Source organism: Archocentrus centrarchus, chromosome 10 (genome assembly GCF_007364275.1).
Source record: "Archocentrus centrarchus isolate MPI-CPG fArcCen1 chromosome 10, fArcCen1, whole genome shotgun sequence".
Taxonomy (NCBI): Eukaryota; Metazoa; Chordata; class Actinopteri; order Cichliformes; family Cichlidae; genus Archocentrus; species Archocentrus centrarchus.
This window is the reverse complement of record NC_044355.1, coordinates 6,178,612-6,196,186: the sequence shown is the minus strand read 5'-3', so window position 1 is coordinate 6,196,186 and position 17,575 is coordinate 6,178,612. Positions and strand designations below refer to the sequence as shown.

The 17,575-nt window shown below is 38.9% G+C and overlaps 1 protein-coding gene across 2 annotated transcripts in view; it reads right to left on the bottom strand.

Moving 5' to 3' along the window:
• Positions 1-335: 335 nt before the first annotated feature.
• The window catches only part of LOC115786764 (leucine-rich repeat and immunoglobulin-like domain-containing nogo receptor-interacting protein 2), a 254,251-nt gene continuing 237,011 nt past the window's right edge, over positions 336-17,575 (bottom strand). For both annotated transcript variants that reach the window (XM_030739150.1, XM_030739151.1), the window contains exon 5: positions 336-3,253. In XM_030739150.1, the coding sequence (XP_030595010.1) occupies positions 1,400-3,241 (1,842 nt within the window). In that variant the 5' untranslated portion in view covers positions 3,242-3,253 and the 3' untranslated portion in view covers positions 336-1,399. The remainder of the gene's footprint in view (positions 3,254-17,575) is intronic.

Sequence of the window (17,575 nt, the reverse complement as noted above, 5' to 3'; positions counted from 1 at the left end):
CTTTTTAAAACTTATGATTTAATTATTCATATGAACATTTGGAGTGGATTATTACAGCTGTGTATTACTGTAACATATCAGTATTTTCTAGTGCCGTATGTTGGCATTTGAAAGCAAGTAAATTTCTATAAATATACCAAGTAGAGGCTACATAACTCTGCGTGTTAATGATTTGAATGTTAAAATCTTTTTTAAGTTTTGTAGACTGCAACAAAGAAAAAGGAATTAGCAACAATACACAAATGATTAAACTGCTGTCCATCAGTGAGGCTGAGGAGAAGATGATTATATTTTATGCATTTAGTCAGACACTTTGGTACAAATACATCTTCATTTATTTCACATACATATTTTTTACTTTTACTTTTGAAGTTTTCACAATCTAAATGATTCAACAACAAAATGAAGAACTACCACAACAAAGTCCAAAATTCCTACTGGGAAAAATGATGCAAATGTCACTGTAGTAAAATTGAGACATGTAGTTTGCCAACTAGCAAAGGTACAGTTAAAGGAATAAAAAGAGACAAAAGAGGACAAAAAAGTGGTTCATGTAGGTTGTCTGACCAATAATAATTCATCTTTATGACATTCCAGGTGTTATCTTAAATCCTGAACAGTGTTTGAGGACCGATTTTTGCAAAATTCTTAACACTTTTCATAAATAAAATAATCTTCTTTTACTTATATTGATAAATAATGTATATTCATTAATATTTAGGAGTCAATTGGGGAGCAGGGGACAAATACTTAGCCATAGAAGCCCTTCCTGAATCAATGGAAACTTCGAAATCCTGAAGACTGTTCTTGTGGAACATTTAGGATTATAGCAATCTTGGCTAATGCATCCCATGAATATTGCTATGAACTGTTCTTTTGAATCATGTACATACATGTACATAATGAAGCATTAGGTGCACATATGCAAAATATAGAACATAGGAAATAATGGTTTGTTTCATTGATTGGTTCAGTGAATAAGCATGGCGCAAGACTAAACAAAGTAGGTTATAGCTTAGATACAAATTTGTACTGTACATTGTTCAGCTGAGTCTGTAGAGCCAACCCAAAACTGAAGGGTTTTGGGGCATATAAATTTCAAAAAGCTGATAACTGACACTTATTTCATCCAGGTCCTCATGAGAGCAACTCATCCGAGAAGTTTCCCTGGTAGCAACAGTGTAAATCCTTTTAAAACTTTTTGTATTTGAGACACAGTATTCAAGAACTATATCAAGATCCACAGATTTAAGGTAATGCTCATCATTTTATGATGCCCCAGTGTTTTTTCACTACCACTCTCCCCGTAGCAGTGAGAAGGTCAGTCATTCTCTTTTCAAAAAAATACACTGTACTTTGGGCTTTTCCACAATCCAGACTCTCAGATCTATAAAAGAAGTCACATCATTTTCATGTTAAAACGACGAGGACCAGCTTGTCCCTCTGCTGAGTCAACATTAGTGCCATTAGACTTTGATCGAGGCACATACTCAACATCTATATTGTTTTTATGTTTTCCTTTTCCTCTGCTCCAGACAAAAAGAAGCAGGAAGCAAAACAAGACAACTCCCAGGAATGTGAAACAACCCATAGCTGTTGACACTAAAATAGTCTTAAGGTCCAAACCAAGGGTCACACTAGTCGTCCCATTGGCAGTGGCATTGTTGGGATCTGTGTAGTACTGGGTCCTGTTAGCATACAGTGATCCTAGACTTTTCACTGCCAATGATGTCATCAGGGTGTCATTTCCAGCAGTGTTGGAGGCAAGGCAAAGGTACACTCCGCTGTCTTGAACCTCTGCTGACTTGATTTCCAGTGTACCATTGTTATGGACCGTTACTCTACCATGGCTCCTGCTTGTCAGCACTCGACGACGTGGGGACAACCAAGACACAGTTGGCCTTGGTGTCCCATCAGCACTGCAACGCAACATAGCCTGCTGACCCTCATCTACAGTAACTGTTTGTGTTTTATTCTCACGAATTTTCGGTTTGGTACATGTAACATAATAAGACAGAAGAGTCTCCTTAAACTCCTTAAAAGGCCGACCACGAATACCCTCAGGTGTGCTGCATTCTGGCTGTGAATCCCCAAAGAAGATGGAGTGCCTTTTCTGTAGGATCCACATGAGGCGACAATCACACACTAAGGGATTGTTGTCAATGAGAAGAACCTCCAGAACCTCAGGAGACTGAAAAACACCCTTTTCCAATGTGTCCAGTCGATTGTGAGAAATATTGAGAACTCTGAGACCCCGCAGGCCTTGGAAGGCATACTGTTCAATGGTGGTCAGCTGAGCTCCAACTATATGCAGCTCCTGCAGCCGAACCAGTTCCATTAGCATGCCCCCTTCAATGTGCCTTATGCGGTTGTAGGATAGATTGAGATGTGTCAGGTAGGGAAGATGCTTCAGGGCTAGGTAAGGGAAGGTTGACAGGTTGGTGCTGGTTATAAACAGTGTTGTCAGGTTGAGACCATGCAGGGCATTAGCTGGAACATGGTCTAGTGAAGGCCAGTTATCAATTTCTAAGTGCCGCAATCTGAATAGCTTTTTGAATGAGTATGGATGTAAAGTGCTAATGCTGAGGTATCGTAGATGCAGGCTGACCAGGTTGTGAAGGTGAGAAAGAGCCTCAGTGGGTACAACTGTAAGGTTGCACCTTTCTAAGGTTAGTGTCTCCAGGCTTAAAAGTCCACTGAATGCACGGTGAGAGATGTAAACCAGATCGTTGTCACCCACTTCCAAAAACCTAAGATTGTGCAAGTCTTGGAACATATAATCCAGGAGAATGACAATTTTGTTGTCACTTATATCCAGTCGGGTAAGATTGGTTAAGCCTGTGAAGACACCCAGAGGAATGAGCTTGACACGATTGCTCTTGAGACTGAGCGAGTGCATGTTAAACAGGCCATTGAAGGCTCCAGGCTCAACATAACTGATAATATTTCCACTGAGGTCAAGTTCCTCAAGCCCAGGGAAGGCAAAAAAGTCATCAGGGTTGATCATTGTCAGCTTGTTCTTACTCAGGTCCAGGATCCTGGTTTCGGTTGGGATGCCATCTGGGATACTGGGTATGCGCTTGCGGTGACAGACAACTGCCTTGCTCTGCGCTGAACACTCGCATCGTGAGGGACATCCCAAGGTAGAACCCACAAAAACAGCCACGAGGGCCAATCCCAGGAAAGGCTGCCAGCATGAGATGACCGTGTGCAGCATTACTTTGCTCATACTGTCGACCATTCTGTCACGGTTCTGCAAGACAAGAAAAGAACAAAGAGAGAAAGAGAGAGAGAGATTAGCTGGTTCCTCATGACAGACTTCATTTGACCTGTGTTCCAGTAGAATGAATTGTCATAAGTAATATGACATTAAATATAATTAGCCTCATAGCATAATTGCCTAACTAATTTTAAGGCAATCATAGGCAATAATGCAGAGTGAATCTATAGTGTTAGCAAATAAATATTTTAAAAAAAAAAGCACGTTTTAAAAAAAATGAGAGTCATACAGACTAGAAAACTTAACACAACCTGGTCTATCTCATTGGATGGATTTATGGATGGTGGTTTTTCATGCAGAGGTATACTCATATATATCATACAGCACATACTGTACAGTAGATAAGCTAACACACTGCTTGCAACAAACAGACTGGGTGACAGGTTGCAATGATGGCAAACCATCCCTGCCTCATTTGGTGTGTCATGGGGTGTGCTAAATTTAAACGATGACAGGAATAATCTGAATTTCACCTCAGGCATTTATGCTGACAGATTATGGTGCAAAGATAATATGATGACATACTTATCTGAAGAGACACATTATGTGAACCTAAGAAATCCATTCAAATTGCTAAAAATATTTATGTTGCTGTAATAAAGTATTTATATGATAGAACATATTTGTATATGGAAGTGGCGTATAAAAGTCACCTTTCATATTCATTATATTTAAAGTGAAATATTTATCTTCTGATTTAATTTTAATGATATTAATCAGAAATCCAGTATGTCAAATTATTAGAATATTTTATTTTATTCTAAGTCAACAACTATTCAAACAGTCAGAGGAAGCTCATTTTTGATTGTGTCTACAATCTTATTTTTTTTTTTAGTCACTACCCAGAGCTTGTGACCACAGGTAAGAGTTGGAACGTAGATTGGCCTTTAAATCGACAGATTCAGGGTCAGCTCTCTCTTCACCATAGCAGACTACTACAGTGTCAGCATTACTGCAGGTGCTGCATCTGTCCGTGGATCTCCTGTACCACTCTTCCCTCACTCATGAACAAGTCACCAAGATAAATTCCTCCACTTTGGCAGCAACTCATCCCTGAGCTGGAATGGGTACTCCCCCCTTTTCCAGCTGAGAACCATGGCCTCAGACTTGGAGATGCTTATTATCATCCAGCTACTTCACACAGGTGCAAACCATCTCAGTGTGCGCTGGAGGTCACAACTCAGTGCAGCCAACAAAACAACATCACCAGCAAAAAGCAGAGATAAGATCCTGAGACTACCAAACCCTCCATAGATGAACAGAATTGGTGAATGTCTGACTTAACGCTGGCAGTGCAAACCAAGCTCTCACTGTGGTCGTACAGGAACCTGAAACAAATAAGTACAACTAAAGCTAACCAGACAACAGTGTGTTAAAGTACTCAATTTGCCTTTTGCTCAAGCTCAAGGCATGCTAGCATGTGACAGGAGGAGCAAACAGTTGCTACCTTCCTGTCTCTGTTTCAGGAGTTAAGGTAACACCTTTGTTGAATAGATCTTTCAGTTGAACATAGGACAATCAGCAGGTGGAGTTTTCCTCACTCCCAGGAGGATCATTGCTGCTCAGATTGGGGCTTGTATTGTATCAGCTCTCCTTTTCGTGTATGGCATGACCAGGGCATGCCTCAGCTCTGTCAGTTATAGTAGACCCAGCAACGTTTCTAACATTCTAATAACTACCAGTCTGGGAAGTTCCCCATCCAGATGAGGAAGGCAGCGATGGCATTTGAGCCTCTTTTTTTAAAATGACTGGATAACCCCCTGGATATGGAGCAGTACTTTAATTTACGAACCATGGCAAATATTAAGTGAACAAATAGTTCAATTTATTAAAACTACATAAGTGGAATTAAATGCTTTTGAGTGGGGTCCCCTGGGACCCTGAAGCATTAGCACTAATAAAAGCAGAAATAAAAAACAGTGATGTCACATTATTAGAAAAAATTGACCAAATCATAAAAACATACCTCTGGGGTCTGCACAGACCCCTGTCAGTAGAATGAGGGTTAATACAGAATATTTGAAAGTTTACCTTTTTGAATTAAATTAAAAAAAAAAAAAAAAAAAATCACAATATTAGCATTTTCATAAGTAAGAAAAATGTAAATTATGTAAATAATTTACATTTTTCTTTTCTATAATTTGCCATAAAACCTTTTAAGTATTATTCAACATTTTAAGATCATTTTAAGAGATATACAACACAACAAAACACAAGTATATTTAATCAAGATTATTTATTCAATCTAAGTATTAATATTTATATATTTTTCTGATATTGAAAGCCTGTTTAATGCTTTAAAAGTCATTAGCAAGATTAGAAAGAAACCAGTGGCTCCATAGACATTTGCCTAACACATGAAAGATCCCCAGTTTGAGACAGGGTGGAGACACAGTTCCCAGGGAAGGTTGCAAGCAAGGGAGCAACTGAATGAAGTTAGCCTGATCATCAATCCAATCCAATAAACAGCGCTTCACTGTTTTGCAGGTCCCCTTTGCTGAACCTTTTTTGTAAATTACCAACTCCCCCAGTTTTAGCTTATAATATTTCCTGGATGGCAACATGAAAGGTGAAAAATAAAGGGTATAAATTAAGTTGTAGCTTTAAGACAATAAATTAAAAAGACCAATGTAGTGCAGGAATACATTGCTTCTATGGAGCCCAGTGACCTTGTGATTTGTTACTGATTGGTCAAAAGCAGTTGATTGTTGACTGTACTTGTAGAAGAAACAAAACAGTCAGGAACACAGAGAGACATACTGGATGTAAAGAAAAAAACTTCCAAACACAAGATCCAAATTAAAGTCAAAGCTATCTACCACTGACACTACTACACATTAAGTGAACACACAGCTCCTCTTTACACACACACACACACACACACACACACACACCCACACACACACACACACACACACACACACACACACACACACACACACACACACACCTTTAACTCCTCATTTTTTCCCTTTATTTAGGCAGGATAGTCTTATAATTCTAAATCTTAAAACCACTTCAAAATATTCAGCACAATCATAAGTAAATGAAGCTGATAATAAATTTAACATGGCAATCAACCAATCATTTCTAGATACACAGGGCAAAAATGACTGTAACACACACATCTCTAAACAGATTTTTATTGTGTGCAAATCTTTCCACATAATAGCCGTCTTACACACTCTGGCTGTCCACATGAATTGCAGCACAATATGATTTGATGGTTTACTAAGAGGGTGTCTAATCAGAATAATGATTGGAATTCTTTGTAACAGTGCATAATCAGAATAAGAGTGAGCCTGTTATGTGACCTAGTCACCTGCACACTTCTGAATGAGAGAGCCATAGTGCATCAAGTGCACCATCAGTTGCACCCACTGAAGTGTGTCCTGCATAGGAGCAAATGCTGCATAGAATTAGGCAGATACCCTAGGGCTATATCCACAAATAACATTCCAGCTATCTGTTGATTCACAGTGGATTTTTGTGTGGAAATGTACCCCTCAGTGCTGGGTGCACTGCTTATTTTCCCTTTCCTTACAATTTCCTTTATAATTTAGCTGCAAACAGTGCCATGAATGTGCAGTGTGTTTTGAGCTGTTTTAGTTTATTAATTGTGTGTTGGTCATGCCTGTTTTTTTGGATTTCTTTCTAAACCCTTCTACTAGAACATGTGAATACATCACTATGGACGATCCCAAATGTGACCATCACTGAAAACAACCAGCTGATGTATCCCATTGAACAGCCACAAGGAGTACTACCCTGCATGGAAAAGAAATCTAGAGGGTAAAATCAAGTTAACCAGCTATCATAGCTGCAAAAGGGTGTGATGAAGAAAGGGGTGCCTAAGAAGTATAACAAGCTGTCATTACCTGAGGCCTTAGAAACTGCCAAGAAAAAAACTCGGATAACTGCTTGAAGAGGTATACCAGAGAGATAGAAGCCAGATGCCAATAAACCAGATGTTCTCCATCCAAGATGCACTCTCAGTGTCATGGGAACAATATGAGAACAACTCACCCCCTCACACCAAGACTTAGCATATGGGAGAAAGATGCAACACACAACAACAATACTCAGTAGCATGTGGATCTAAGAGCAGACCACAGTGACCTCCCTGAAATTGATCCAGTAACCATCAGAGTGGCAGACATCGAAGAAAGAGTCTCAAATATGAAGAGTTGGACAGCACCAGGCCCTGACATGATTCACACCAACTGGCTAAGGAAACTAACTGCACTCCATGAGCACCTGGCAGCACAAATAAACCAGCTGCTAATGGATGAGACACACCTGGAATGGCTGACCATAGACCAGACAATCCTGATCCCCAAGAATCCCCACAAGGAATCAGTCCTATCCAACTGCTGGCCAAAAACCTGCCTCAGCACAATTTGGAAGCTGCTGTCAGGTAGCAAAGGTGAACAGGCACATGGCTCCATTAATGAACGGGGCCAATAAAGGAATTGGCAAATACCAGAGGTGCTACCAGCTACTGGCACAGTAGATACAGCATTCACTCGAGAGTGTAAGACCAAATTGATCAACCTGTGCACCGCCTGTATTGGTTACAAGAAAGCCTATGACTTGATGCCTCACACATAACATACCCTCGTGGAAATACCAATGACTATATTTTTACCCTAGATATTTATAAATTTTAATCTTGTGACATGTGAATTACATATTTTATTGAGTGCAGGTACAAAATACATTTCACTGTGCATTGTACTGTGTATAACTCTGCATGTGACAAATAAATAAATAAACCTTATCTTATCCTATCCTATCTCATCTTATCTCATCTTGATCCTGGAATGCGTAGAACTAATTAAGATCAACAGGATCCTAAGAACCTTCTTTAGGAATTCAATGGGGATGTGGAAGACAACACTAGAGGCCAACTTCAAGCCAACTGCACAAGTCACCATCAAGTGTGGGATTTACCAAGGAGATGCTCTGTCCCCACTGCTGTTCTGCATAAGCTTGAACCTTTTCAGCCAGAGGGAAGGTAATCAGAACTGAGGGAACTGCACTGCCAGAAGGCAACATTGCAGACACTGAGGACAGCTACAAGTACCTGGGAATCCCACAGGCAAATGGGAACCATGAAGTGGCTGCTAGGAGAGCTGCAACCACCAAGTACCTGCAGAGAGCAAGGCAAGTCCTGAGGAGTCAGCTGAATGGGTAGAACAAGATCTGGGCAATCAACATTTATATCCTGCCAGTCGTAAGATACCCTGTTGGGATAATAGACTGACCTAAAGGAGGAGATAGAAGCCACTGAGATCAATCATGAGCTTAGTAAATACCTCAGGCAGCAGAAACCCAAGAAAGAAGAGGTGCAAGAATAGGAACCATTATGGAAGGACAGGGCCCTGCATGGCATGTACCACCGGCAGATAGAAGAAGTGACTGATATCAAAAAATCCTACCAATGGCTGGACAAAGCTGGGCTGAAAGACAGCACCGAGGCACTAATCATGGCAGCACAGGAACAAGCTCTGAGCACAAGATCAATAGAGGCTGGGGTCTACCACACCAGGCAAGACCCCAGGTGCCCCTGAGACAATCCAGCACATAGCAGCAGGGTGCAAGATGCTAGCAGGCAGTGCATGCATGGAACACCATAACCAAGTGGCTGGCATAGTATACAGGAAGATCTGTGCCGAGTTCGGCCTCCCGAGGTCAAAATGGGATACGCCCCCAAGGGTGGACACCAATGACCAGATACAGACAGACAAACTTGTGATGGCTAATGAACTGGACATAGTAGTGGTGGACAAGCAGAGGAAGAAAGTCGTAGTGATAGATATAGCAATACCAAGCGATAGCAATGACAAGAAGAAGCAAAACGAGAAGCTTGAGAAATACCAAGGGCTGAGAGAAGAGCTAGGGAAGATGTGGAAGGTGAAGGTAACAGTGATCCCCCCGTGGTAATCGGAACACTTGTGTCAGTGACTCCCAAACTTGGAGAGTGGCTCCAGCAGATTCCAGGAACGACATCCGAGATCTCTGTCCAGATGAGCATAGTCCTAACAGTCCAAGATACTGCGCAGGACCCTCAAGCTCCCAGGCCTCTGGTAGAGGCCCCGAGTTAGAAGAAGGACAAATAACGTAAATAGGGTGAGTGGGGAATTTTTTTCCTTTTTTTAAATACAGGGCCAGTTTTTAACAAATTTTATATAAGTTCAGTTGAGTAGTGAGAGAGAATTAACATTTTATTTTGGTTCTACATATATTTTGTTCTACTGAACATAATTTTTATTAAGACAGCTGTTTCATATAACTTATGTTCAGTAGAACAAAATACATGTAGAACCAAAATAAAATGTTAATTCTCTCTCACTACTCAACTGAACTTATATAAAATTTGTTAAAAACTGGCCCTGTGATAAAATTGGTATAAAAAAGCCCCCCGACCTTAGATTTTCAAGCATTTTCATTTTATCTCAATATTCTGGAAACTTCCAGTGACATTCACCAATAGTCCAACGGCAGAAATCCTGCAATGCACTGTGAGATAAGTCTGCATAGTGAAGGTTTTTCTATAATGTGGCCCCTGACCCACATTAGTGCAGGGTTGGTTCCTGAGAGGGGGATGATAACAGCTAATGTTGTCTGACTCAGCATATATCTGTGAACAGACATTTTGCACGGGTGCTGAGGTCACATGAACAGTGCCATCAACCCAGCCATATGTACGCAAATGGCTCAGTGTGAAGAGCAAACTTATAATGCTGTTCATGGCTGTTAAATCATAATTTGCTCTTCTAGTATAACAAATACACGAGAAAACCTTTTTCTTAGTCCATTTCTGGTAAGCATCCTGTTCACATCACAGACTGATTTCTATATGAATCGCTTAAAAACATTCAGGGCACTTCCATCCCATGTTACTTCTTTATTTTTCAACACAGCCTGAGGCAAACTAGTGATAGGATGAGTAGGGATGATGTCTGACTGCCAGAGTGGCAAAATACAGTTACACTATTAGTCACAATTTCACTCTTTCCCTGAAAGGCTTTCTGGTTATAAAGAAATTGCTTATATTTCTTCATCATCAGCTGCACTTGTACACTATATAGACGCTATTAGTCTTGTCAGAATAATAGTGTAACTCAGAACTCTTGACACCGTGTCCAGGTAAGTGAGTGCTACAAGAGGTTTTATCAAAATGGGATCTAAAGGTGAGAGTGTTGCTACTGTATACAGAGGAATTGCAGTTGCTCCCTGAGTAGCTGACTGATGGGTAATTGCAGAATTACAGAAAGTTTATGGGTTTTTTTTTTTTTTGGTATGGTCTCGCTACAACAATTTCATTTTTCTTACACTTTTTTTAAAAACATTGTCTTGTGGCATTTCCACAGAGACAACACGAATCAAATGAGTTTTAAAGTCCATTAAGTGATGGTGAAAATATGTAATCAAGAAATTAAAACCTTAAATCTTGAAAAAGTAGCGTTTAGGTTCAAATTATTATGCCTATGACTATTTAAGATGTTCATGTTTCACTAAATTAAACACTGTATGAAAGCAAGGAAGCAAAATAGTGAATAATCAGAAGGGTATTCATACTGTATACTCTTCTAATTATTTACTGTTTATTTACATGTAATCAAGGTCATGTGATGACAAATGCAATGAATTAATTTACTCTAAAACTACAAAGACATTAATATTTCAGCATAAAAGTCCAGCACTTAAAACTGTGAGCTTGTTTATTTAGAACATGATGAAACTGTAGAAGAAAAAGTGCAATGTACATGTATTTACTCTTCTCTAAAAGCAAAACATTGAAGCAAAAAAACCCCCCAAAAAACTCCAGTTTAGTTGTGTAGTGTGTGCAGTTTCCTATGTTCTTTGCATTGATTAACAAAAGTTAAAGACAATACAAATTGCTGTAAGCATGACCATTTTTGAACATAGTATATCCAGACTATAGCTGTGGTTCTAAGTGACCTTTTGAGTCTAGCAGACAGAAACTCGTCATGATTGGCTTTGACACGCCTGTTCATTTATTTGTCTGTTACTCCATGAAAACATGGCAGCAGGCAAATTAAGTCTAGCAAATCTTGGGTAAGTTTACACATAATTATCTCTCTCCCCGCTGAGAAGAGCGGACACCCACCATCTATGTTTGATTTCACATTAGTTACCAACTAATTAACCACAGAGCTCCAATAAGTAGTTAATGCAATTATGCAAAATGATTGATTAATTCACTCAATTGTAGACCTTATTGTACAGGAGGCTGACTATATGTGATCTTGGCAAAGGAGGAGAGTAACTTAGCATGCTGTGATGGAAGTGTATTTTGGAAAAGCACAGTTAAGCCTAATAATACTTCACTTTTAAAATCATATGTTTCTGAAGTTATTTAAATGCAGGGTGCTGGGGCATAAAACCTGTCCAGGATTATATAAGCTGTCGGTTCACGTAAAAACCATGAAAATCAATGTTGGTATAATATATGTTTTTTAGACTGTATGTCACCGGTTGACTTTGTAACTGCTTGGATTCCTAAGCTGTAATCCTGCAAAGTGTTGGTTGTAAACATTTTGCTTTGGTATTTATTTGAGGGGTAAGTTTGCACATCCTGAATGGTCACAAGGCACTTCTTATTTTGCCCGAGAATTTCGAGGATTTAGATAACAACTTGGCCTCTGTGCAATCAACCAATGAAAAGCCACTTGTGAAATTTCCCTGCCTCTATCTCCTCTGGAAAGGTTTTCAGACTGTGTTTGATGTGGCCCCCAGGCACTGATCATCGAACATAATGTGATTCTTCTTTACACACACACACACACAAAAAACCTCTATGTGTTTATGGTGGATGATGGGAGACAGTTGCTTTCTTTACCCAGCAATTATTAACACTCCTTTAAAAAAGCATAATCAAAGTGTCAGAATTGAATCTTTCGACTTGTAAGATGGCTCCAAAGGAAGAGCCACTCCAGAAGGCAGGAAATGGAAGAAAATGAACTCTGACAGTTTGAGCAAAGCTGCAAAGGAATGGGGCAGTGTGCAGAGTAAAGCAATAATAAAAGCAACATTATGTGTAATCATGCAGGGGAAGTATGTGCTACATACTGGGTGCAGCAGGGATGCAGCAAGCACTCTTGTACATTAGCATCTGACATGGCTGCCCTCATGTCAAAGGGTCTAGTTCATTGTGAAGTTGTTGGTTATAATGTGAAAAGAATATGAGACTCTTTCAGAAAGTGACAAAAACATAGTATGTAGAGTTACAAAAAAAAAAAAAACTATATACACACACTCTTACTACACCATGCCTCCACCTACCCTTCTGCATATTTATGTATATTCCCTCTAAGCAGCGTTTCTATAATCATGAAATGGTTCATTCTTGCTTTTTGAAAAAAAAGAGGCTACACAAAAGCAAAGTGTTTGATGGCTTAATTTCCCGGATAACTACAAAATAACAGCATAACCTCATAAGGGTCATTGTAAGGGAAAGTTATTAAATCATCATTTTATTTTAATGAGGCTTATATCTTATAATGATGCTACCCTGAAGGAAAGATGTTATTAACTTGCAGGTTAGTTCACAGTCAGAGTGCGCAATTAACCCACCTTTTCAAAAGAGCATCGGCACGCAATCAAATGGGATCATAATGAGAGGAAAGAGATTGCAATGCTCTTTGGCTTATTCATTATTGAGAGGGTCTTTGCAAAGGGCAGTGAGGCTTTAAGGTGAGCCTGCCAACATGCAAAATAACACTGTACTCCTTTAATAAACCTCTGTCGATCTGACTTCTGATGCTACAGAATGCCTCCACAGGATGTGACCTGGATACAATTAAACAACTCTGCCTCCTTCAATTTTGCCAAACACAAATAATTAAGGGAGGAAAGCAGCAATATGTCAAATCAAAGAAGGAATAGGAAAAACAAGAACAATGTCAGCTGCAGCTGTCTTGTTGACTCCTAATGCATGCAGATGGCAGTGAAACAATCTAAAGTCATTGTTGGTAACTGCTCTATTTTCACAACAATTTTCATAAATTGTTTTCAGCATAGCTAACTGTACAATTCATTAACATATACACTGCAAGAGCAACATAATTATAGTCACATGACAGAAGAAGGCTTTGGGACCTAGAGACCTTAACAGTGAGGATCAACAGCCTTGGGGCAATAGCAGGCTTCTGTGCACAAATTACCCTTCTGCTTGGCTTGCAGAGCGACGTCAAAGCTCAATTAATCCATGTTAATTAGAGATAAACTTGGTAGATTGAGCCAGTTGCTCTTTTTTGGTATCTGATAACCCTTAACTTGGGAAAGAGTCAAAAAAAAAAAAAAAAAGACTGCATCAAACAGTCAGATCTCGATTGGCCACAGAAAAAAGCCTCTCAGAGATGAGAGTTAATCCCATCTATAATAACTATTAAAATTCTAAACTTTGGAGAGAAGAAGGAGCTTGTAAAAGAAAGGTAACAAAAACTTGGTAATTAAATGGGAGGATAAAAATAAAACAGTGACAATATGAGAGGGCTTAATACGGTCTGGGGAACAGTACACTGTCATTTCATTACATTTGTGACAAGTGGGGGGAAAAAAAAAAAAAAATCAACCAATTTCTCAGTTCATTAGAGAGACATGTGCTACGTATTAAGAGCTTTACTGCAGTATATTTTCTGAATAAAAAATGGCACCCTCCCTTATGCAACATAAACATTACTGCACCTTTATACCGATGCTGAAGTGCCTTATATTACCACTTTAGCAGGTCAGAATACTTCAACTCTCGTTGCTTGGGCCTAAAGTAGCTTATATGTTCCAGAAATGCTTTAAAGAAAGACACTTATTTTCTTATCTAATGCAATAATCTAGAGACATTTATGAAGAGATCAACAGCATATCATTTACTACCTACAACTTAGCAACCACTTTGACAGATATACTATTATGCACACACTCTATGTCCTATGCATATTCGTTTTCACAAACTCTATATTTGTTGTTTAGCTCACTAACCTACACTGAATAGAAAACCAATAAATGTATAAGACAACACAAGTCCTGCAGTATGAGCATTAGACAGGTATTTATATGGGTGCATGCTAGTATATAATTATACATTATATATAATGAATACACAAATAAAATACAGATGCATGATGTTACAATGTACAGCTATCAGAAACCACATTTTAGATTTGCCATTTTTCACTTCACATTTCAGGTTATGACAGTAAGTCAGTGAAGCCTGGGGAGATTTTCTTTTTTTTCCACCTGCTACTCCCCCTTGAGAGATTAGCCCACAACAGTACCTCTGAATCTGTGAGCTATGCTGGTTCTTGCTCAAAGGTACAACCAGCAGAGTGTGCACTGCTTGCCAACAATAAGACTTGAACCTGCATGCTGCAGGTGTACTAAACCTGCTCCCTAATTCATGTCACAGTATTTTCAGAAACAGGTGAAGAAGGGTAGGAGCGGGAAAATGAAGAAAGAGGCCACTTTAAAGTCTTTTTATTAATCCTTTCTCTTCTTTAATGATTTCATCATAAACTTGCATAACCAGCAAAGACAGTCTCCAATTTTCGTCACTCATCTCTTAAATTTTCACTGACCTAAACTGTTTTCTTAATCAGCCTCAAGTATAAAGAGCATTTTTAAAACGATAAGCAGAACCTTGAGTGAATTTCCACCTTCTCTGGCTTTGAACTAAAAAACCTTGTGAGATAATTTGTGTGAACTGATTAAAATGCATTTGCAGCCGCTGTTAACACATTGTGTGGGCTCCTGAGAGCCCTTGTGCATTCTCTTCTTGGACCCCCGCCCCTCTGTGCCTGGGCAGCCTACATCAGGTCTGAGTCAGGGGGTGTTTCATCTGTACAATGACTCAACAACAGCGAGTTAAAGATGGCATGCACACACCTCATCCTATATTTACATCAATGTTCTCATAAAAACTAAATATACCATAAAGCTTGTAAACACTGAAAATGCTTCATGATAAACAATGAAGCAAGATGAACAATTTGCTATGATAAAGGAAGACACATACTGCTGATTCCATAAATGCCTGTAGCAAAAATTTAGAAGAAAACAAACAGTATGACTGCACCATAATGAAAGCATGAGCTCTCCTATTGCCAAAAGTGCATCAGTTTAGACCACGTAACTCTGCTGAGAGGATGCTTTTCAATATTAAAAAAAGAGACGCTATAAACATCTCAGTCATACTGATAAAATCACAGTATATCATTAACAACATGATATTGTTACGTTTTGCCCAAGCTTTGCAAATTTATCACAAGCAACTACTGTTGTCATTTGTGCATAATGCACCATTCAGCACATCCCGTCTTCAGCACATCCACGAGAGACCACTGAACGAGCTTTTTGTGGCCGAAAACAAAGAAATGCGGAGATAAAATTTTAACCATTTTTGTAACGCACAGAAATTATTCATGATGTTAGCTAAAAGGAACACATGCAGCTCCAACATACCCATGCATCTCTGTGATGTCCCAACAGTCTGTCAGTACACTTAGCAGGAACATCTTGTGTAAATATCTGCAAGACATCTCTCCATCCCCTTTTCAAAATCAAAATGAGTATACAGCTTGATCGTTTTAAATCTTATTCTCTTATGCCACTGTTTTCTCCTCTCATTTCTCACTGTGTTTCGTTTTGTCTCCCAACCTCTCCATCCCTCCTCTTTGGTTTTCTCTCTCTTCATCCAATCAAAAGATCTGGCCTCTGACCTTGCTTCTCAATGCCATTAAAATTCTTTCAGAAACGCAGCTTGTAGCACCTTGAAAAAGACTAGATAGCCTTATTCAGTCCTTGATATTTGCTTGTATGTTTTTCCTCTTTATGTGCTGGTGTGAGGTATATTGTGAGAGGGGAAATACAGACACATTTAACTGTTTAGCCTCACACTGGCCTTTTATACAGGGCGGCGTGTTGTATTTTAACACTTGACCCAAAAAAGTTCTAAATCAAAATACAAACAAACAAACAAAACAACAAAGATTTAGATAACTAAATAGCACTGGATGCATGTTAATTTTTAAGAATCAAATACATTTTTGTTTACTTTTATAAACATCTTTGCATATTCCCATATGTCCAGTGCTATTTCTCCTAAATGTAATTTCATTATTGTTGTGACTTGCACATTAGTATTACTTCTCTGTTTCTTATGTGGAAGTTTTCTTTTTCCTCCAGGAATTCTCTTCTATTTTTTTTCTTCATCTAAACCAAAGATCTCATGATGGGGATTTTTTTCTTTATTTACTACACTGTATAACCTGTTGAGGCAAAGATGGGACTATTCATATAAGGTGTTTATTTAATATCGTTAAATAATTTAATATTGTTCTTTGGATTAGTCTCAAGTGTCATAGTGAGATAACAAAAAACACAAGTAAGAGGTCTAGATGTTGTCATTGTCATTACTTGTAGTGCAGTATTGAACTCCACTACATGATGTTGCCCATAACAATGATTCTGTATTGGAATAACATAAATGCAACATTTTCACTAATACAAGTTTACAAAAAAAAAAAATTGCTCATAAAGACACAAAGGTTTGCCTCAATACCTCGCTGCATGATTACTACCCAGGGGAATTCAGACAACAGTGCTAATCTCACTGAACAGCTGAACCCTGAGCAGGGGGTTTTACAAAGGAGTAATGGACCCCTCGGAGGACAAATCAAAGCCACAATTTGAGTGATTTGACTGTTTCTATAGCTTGATTATCACTCATCCAACATGGGTTGCTGTGGTCCATGCAAGGAACACAAAACTTTATGGGTTATTGATCAGGTCACATGATTCAATTGATGGATAAAGCCATAAAACAGAATAAAAGATACAGCAGGTGGAAAACTCCAAAATAAGAGTCCTGTTCATTCTTTTCCAGACTTCCTTAATCGATATTGCATTTATGGCTCTTAATGCTATTAACTTTCACTTCGAATAGTGTGAGATCTATTTATTAAAGCTTCCATCATGTTTACAATATACGAGTGGAATTATTCATGACTGCATTTTCTTTTTACTTTTTTATTGGCTGGAATTTCCCACATCAAATACTAATTTAGGGCACGTTAAATGATGACACACATATACTCTTAAATACTCACACTCACATATATTATAATGAATAATTACACCATCAGTCATTTTCTTCCACTTATCCAATTCAGGATGGTGGCAGGGCTGGAACCTATCCCTGCTGTCATAGAGTAAAAGGTGGGGTATGCCGTAGAGACCAACAACCACTGACACTCACAGTCACACCTACAG